This window comes from Nansenia antarctica, assembly GCF_963989245.1.
Source record: "Nansenia antarctica genome assembly, chromosome: 5".
NCBI classification, from domain to species: domain Eukaryota; kingdom Metazoa; phylum Chordata; class Actinopteri; order Argentiniformes; family Microstomatidae; genus Nansenia; species Nansenia antarctica.
The window spans coordinates 49,944,408-49,950,535 of record NC_137690.1 but is presented as its reverse complement, the minus strand read 5'-3'; the positions used below and the strand labels follow the sequence as shown (position 1 = coordinate 49,950,535).

The following is a 6,128-nucleotide window of genomic DNA, read 5'->3' as shown; positions in this document are numbered from 1 at the left end:
TATTCCTGTGGTCCGCCATCTCTGGATGTAGTTGTGGAGGAACAGGACGGGGTTACTGAAGAGCTGTGAGGCTGGAGTCGTACCCCAGTAATCAGTGGACCTCTGTGTGTGTGGACCTCTGTGTGTGTGTGTGTGTGTGTGTGTGTGGGGGGAGGTGCAGACGTCACTGTGGACGATAAGGACGTGCTTCAGTGGCGCGGCCGATTATTCCTCTTGTTCTCAAGTGCACCGGAGTACAGCAACCAAACCCTAGAGGTGGTCTTCAACTAGACGCAATCAACCCTAGGGTTAGCTTGCAGATGGGACCCTGTGTGTGTGTGTGTGTGTGCGTGTGTGCCTGTGTCCGTGTGTGTGTGAGCGTGTGTGTGTGTGTGTGTGTATGTGTGTGTGTGAGATATGGTGTACTCTCAGGCAGGGACGTTGTTTCTCACGACACCTCGAGCCACCAGGGGAAGACAGAATGATCCCGTACCTTAGAAGACAAAGATTGAACAGGTTTGTCATTTGTGTCTCGTCTGTCTCGCCGTCCGTTTCCAGGTACGAAAGAAGAGAAGTCGTCGGAGCATGCCAACTCTGTCACTGTGCAGGTGGCCCCTCCAGCACCGGCGGCCCCCCCAGCGCCGGCGCCCCCCCGCCCACCGCAGCCGACCGCAGTGCTGGTGACCCCCCCACCACCGGCGACCCCCCCACCACCTCCAGAGGAGCCCTCCACCTCTCAGACCACCAACGTGGAAGAGGAGACCGCCGAGCCCGCACAAACACAGGTAGGTACCCCCGGAACCCAAACACTCAAACACGTTGAAATCTACTGGGATGTCTTGTGTTGAACTGTATGTAGGAATAGGCGTATACAACAAACAAACTAGAGTTAAACAATACAAATAAATGTTAATGTCACAAATGTTAATGTCTCCCCCCCGCCTCCCCCACGTCCCCCGTCGATCTAGGAGGAGGAGGCTGTGGGCTCAGGGGGGGGTGAGGCTCCGGGGGGCGGAGACGGTCCGGGGGGCGGTGGTGGTGACGGGGAGAGTAGCGATGTCGACACTGACGATCACGAGCCTGAAGAAGAGGAGGAGGAGGAAGAAGAAGAGGAGGAGGAGGAAGAGGAAGAAGAGCAGGAGGAAGAGGGTGGAGAGGAGGAGGAGGAGGATAACGAGGACGATCAGCCGCTGTCGTTGGAGTGGCCAGATACCAGGCGGAAGCAGGCCACCTATCTGTTCCTGCTGCCCATCGTGCTGCCTCTGTGGCTCACCGTGCCTGACGTCCGCAACCCCGTAAGTACTGGAGCACCGGACATCTGGTCACCCTGTCAAGTTTCACGGTTCACGTTTCTTGTTACGTCACATTACACAAGTGTAAGAGAGTACATGGTAAAATGGTAAATGGACTGCACTTATATAGCGCCTTTTTTGCTGCTCCAAAGCGCTTTACAACGGCCTCTCATTCACCCATTCACGCACACGTTCACACACCAATGGCGGCAAGCTGCCATGCAAGGCGCCGAGGGCTCGAACCGCTGATCTGCCAACCTTGTGGTCATTAGGCGGCGACTCTACCTCCTGCGCCACAGCCGCCCCAGTAAACGTCTTAGGTTTCGGTTCCTGGCATTGCAGCACAAGACAGTAAGGCAATAGGCATAATTCAAGATAAAAACCAAAGTGACAATAGTACAGGACGTAAGTGACAAATAAGACAGGATACTATTAGGGGTACCAGGTTAAAAATAAAAAAAAGAAGAAGAATATATACAGTATATATATATATATATATATATATATATATATATATATATATATATATATATATATCTGTAGCAATGATAAATAGCAACGGCATTTGCCCAATATTGACAAGTCTGAGGAGATATAAAATAACCTATTGATGTAGTCTAGAAATAACGATAGCTTTTGATTTCTTGGGCAAAACAATGTAGCACTCTTATAGACTGTACTCTTACAGACTGTACACCATGTAGCACTCTTATAGACTGTACACCATGTAGCACTCTTATAGACTGTACACCATGTAGCACTCTTATAGACTGTATACCATGTAGCACTCTTATAGACTGTACACCATGTAGCACTCTTATAGACTGTATACCATGTAGCACTCTTATAGACTGTATAGACTGTACACCACTCTGTCACACTGTACTGTCCTACGCTCCTTAAACCTTGACCTTGAGTCTAGAGTGTTGCATGGCACACAGCAGGTGACGTTAAACCGTGAGAACAGGGGCATCCAGAACGTATGCATCCAACTAAAGCCGGTTTAGAGTCAGGAAAATGGATGTCGCAACTGAATTAATACTTCAACTTTGCATAACACTGCTGAGGTCATAAACCGAGGAAGACACGGCGAATCAAAACGTTGCAAGTGGCGCCACATGAGTAGGACTGAGATCAGCTTCCTCTGTGTGTTTTTTACAGGCCTCCCAGAAGTACTTTGCAATGACGTTCATCGGCTCCATCCTGTGGATCGCAGTCTTCTCCTACCTCATGGTCTGGTGGGCACATCAGGTAGGATAACGCTGCTGTGGTGGAAATCTGTCTCCGCGTGATGTTTTATTTCTTATATTATCTTTTATTCTACTCACTGAATCTGGAGCGAACCTCACCTCCATTGTTGCAATGAATTTTATATCCGCAATCCAGTGAATACTCATTTAAAACTGGCTTTCAAACACACTTAAAAATCCACTTTCAAACTCATTTGTGAATTTCCATGTGCCTGTGCCCGTGCCCCATGCTCTACTCTGACATGATTGCACGTCTGACATTATTGCACATTATTGTATTACTATATATTGTATTGCTGATTGTTGATTGGTGTTGACTGTTGCTGTTGAGCGAGGAACATGATCCCAAAGCATTTCACCATCAGTCATGGCTCTATGCCATGTAACAGTATAACAATGTGACAAATAACATCTGATTTGATTGGATTTGATCTACCCACCACCACCTGTGGTAGGTGGGTGAGACGGTGGGCATCTCAGAGGAGATCATGGGTCTGACCATCCTGGCGGCGGGCACCTCCATCCCTGACCTCATCACCAGCGTGATCGTAGCCAGGAAGGGCCTGGGAGACATGGCCGTGTCCAGCTCTGTGGGGAGCAACATCTTCGACATCACTGTGGGGTGAGAGACCATCTCATTATGTAATAATAATAATAATAATAATAATAATAATAATAATAATAATAATAATAATAAAAATAATAATAATAATACACTTTATTTATATTGCACCTTTCATACATTTTGTTTAAACTTGGATATACTGTAGGTTTAAACAGCGAGTACTAACTCTCCTCCTCTGTTCCCAGACTCCCGGTACCGTGGCTGATCTACTCTTTCCTCCACGGTGGCGGCCCTGTGACGGTCAGCTCCAACGGCCTGTTCTGCGCCATCGTGCTGCTCTTCCTCATGCTCCTCTTCGTCATCATCAGCATCGGGATGTGCCGCTGGAAGATGAGCAAGAAGCTGGGTCTCACCATGTTCGTCCTCTACGTCCTCTTCCTGGTCCTCAGCGTCATGCTGGAGGACCGGATCATCATGTGTCCCATCACCATCTGATGACCACCATCATCATCATCATCATCATCATCCTCGTTGTCTGATCCCCCCTGTCTCCATCTGATGAAGAAGAGAGAAAGCCTTAAGAGGGACTCTTAAAGGGACTCTTAAAGGGACTCTTAAAGCTTAAAAGTTCAGACACTCACTCGCGTCAGTTTAACCATTTATTGCATGGAAGTATGTTTAAGCTTGGCGTAATCTGGAAGGCTCTGTAGAGCTGCCTGCCGGGAGGTAAAAGACCACAACAAACTATAAAGTAAAGTATCCAGTAGGGCAGGGAGCCGCCCATGACTAGTAGGCTTTGAGGTAGGCTACATGCAGAGCGACCAAGCGGATGGAGAGGTTGGAGGTGGTGGGTGGAACGACCACACAAAACGTTGAAAAACAAACTATCAGAGCCAGCGACCATGTCACAACTGTTATGGAGGAGCGTCCACTTGGCTGTTTTTACATTAACATTTATTTATTTTTCAGTTTTTAAGTCTCCGTTAACTTGAACGTGTGATGGTGTGTGCGTGTGTTTTTTTGTGTGTTTTTTTGTTGCATACGTGCGGATCAGCTGTCCTTTCACCTTACGGACAGCTGCGCCGTTTGACTTAGAGTGCCCCGCCTGAACTAACGCTATGCTCCCTGAGTTACACACCAACAAACTGTGTACCGTTGTCGGTAAAAAAAAATCCCTCTGTACATAGAGTAAGAGCGAAGAGAATATCCAAACCTATTCTCTCACTCAATAGGATTACGTGATCTCATAGCTTAGCTGTTTTATTAAATGTCTGCACTGTTTTACTGTAACAGTCCTTCATTCAGAAGTAGATGTTGTATACACCCATGTTAATGTTAATCCATGTCCTATGTAAAAACACAAGAATGCATTCATTTAGTGAAAACTACCAGCTCCTAGGCTACCCAACAAAAATAGTAAAACAACCCATTCGTTGTTCATTGTTCCACAACTTGTCAGTAATGTAGTGTTATATGTATTGTATGTAATGCACTTGTGTGGGTAAGATGGATGCAAAATGTATTGACGATCAAAACTATCAAAATGCTGTACTTACAATCCATGCTGCAATTAAATTATTTTTTATAATATTCAGAGTTTGTGCCATGGTGATTGAAAGAAACATCAGGGACAAGGTGGAGTGGGTCTTTTCCCTCTTTTTCTCCTTGTTTCCTCTCTTCTACCTCCCTTTTCTTCTCCCCCCCCCCCCCCCCCCCCTCGTTCCCCTCGTCTGGCCTAGTGGATAGAGAGTTGGATTGGCGATTAAAAAGTCATAAGTTCAAATCCCACCTGGGAACACCACCACTAATGGTAAAGATGTAATGTAATGTGCAGGGGATTAGAAAATGACATCACTGTATTGTATGAAACTTATATAAAACGTATAACTATATGACTATAGAAGCACACAGACAATGAATGCACAGTATAAGTGAGTTTATTTACAGTTGGAGATGACCTTGGAGATCCAGTCAAAGTCTTCACTCCATCCAAAGACTCGTTGTACAGACGTGTAAACACTATGAAGATTTTACAAAATGTCTTCTCTACAAAGGGCAGATAAACTATCATACATTCACCTAAATCCAACATTTTATCTGTACAATTATTTTTACGCAACAAATATACTAATACAGAGATGGACAACTGTTTCATGAGACAGTTTGTCTTAAAGGTGCAATCTGTAATTCAAACAACAAAGCGGGCACTTTTTTTTTGGTAAACAGCTGAGAGATGGGAGCTGGTGAAATGTAACCACGTTGGGTTCTGGTGGGGTAAGACAGTTGATCTAAGCTCATGAGGCATTTATGAGTTATAGTCTTCAAAAATCAAGAATAGCTATACGTCATTAAATTCAATGTCCAAAATGTACAATTATAGATTGCCCCTTTAAGCTTACAAGATAACAACCGTTTCACATTTTAAAAGCAACACTCCACGGACCTTTTGCATAGCCCTGTCCTAAGCTCTGTGGTCTCAGCTGTCAATAATTGATGTGGCCAGCAATCATTGGATACTCCTCGACAGAGATCCTCCTCTAGCCCCTGCAGCTACATCAGTGTGTGGTTTAGGTTGGAAGTTCATTCTGAGTTTCTGAATTGGTAGGATTTTCCCTAGTGAGAAAGATGTACATGTTTCTGCTACATCTTAAAGGGGCAATCTGGGATTGAAACAACAACAAAGTGGTCCCCTCACCACATCTTTTGGTAAACAGCTGAGGGATGGGGCTGGAGAGAAAGAACTCCCCTGTGTCAGCTAGCTTAGCATAGTTTGGTCATCTAAACCCAACTTGGACAGAGTTTAGCGTGATTTATATAGCGCAATGATCTTTATCAAAAAAGTATGTAATTACAATGGTTTGACATATTTCGTGAAATAGTCCAATACTCCAATATTGAACAGCGTAGCATAATTATTGATCCTGAAAGCATTAGTAATGCAAATACCCTCAATTACATCTTGACAAACAATGAATAAAACAATCTTCTTTTTTGGTTTATGATGGGGTACGACAGTTGAATCAAGCCTCATGAGGCATTTTT

At 45.1% G+C, this 6,128-nt stretch overlaps 1 protein-coding gene across 1 annotated transcript in view; it reads left to right on the top strand.

Moving 5' to 3' along the window:
* Positions 1 to 3,581, top strand: part of LOC308158100 (sodium/potassium/calcium exchanger 1-like) — a gene marked incomplete at both ends in the record, with an annotated part of 11,863 nt that extends 8,282 nt beyond the window's left edge. Inside the window, 5 exons of the mRNA XM_080531695.1 lie at positions 538 to 764; positions 948 to 1,274; positions 2,433 to 2,522; positions 2,977 to 3,143; positions 3,332 to 3,581. Of these exons, the coding sequence (XP_080387821.1) occupies positions 538 to 764; positions 948 to 1,274; positions 2,433 to 2,522; positions 2,977 to 3,143; positions 3,332 to 3,581 (1,061 nt within the window). The remainder of the gene's footprint in view (positions 1 to 537; positions 765 to 947; positions 1,275 to 2,432; positions 2,523 to 2,976; positions 3,144 to 3,331) is intronic.
* Positions 3,582 to 6,128: the final 2,547 nt, after the last annotated feature.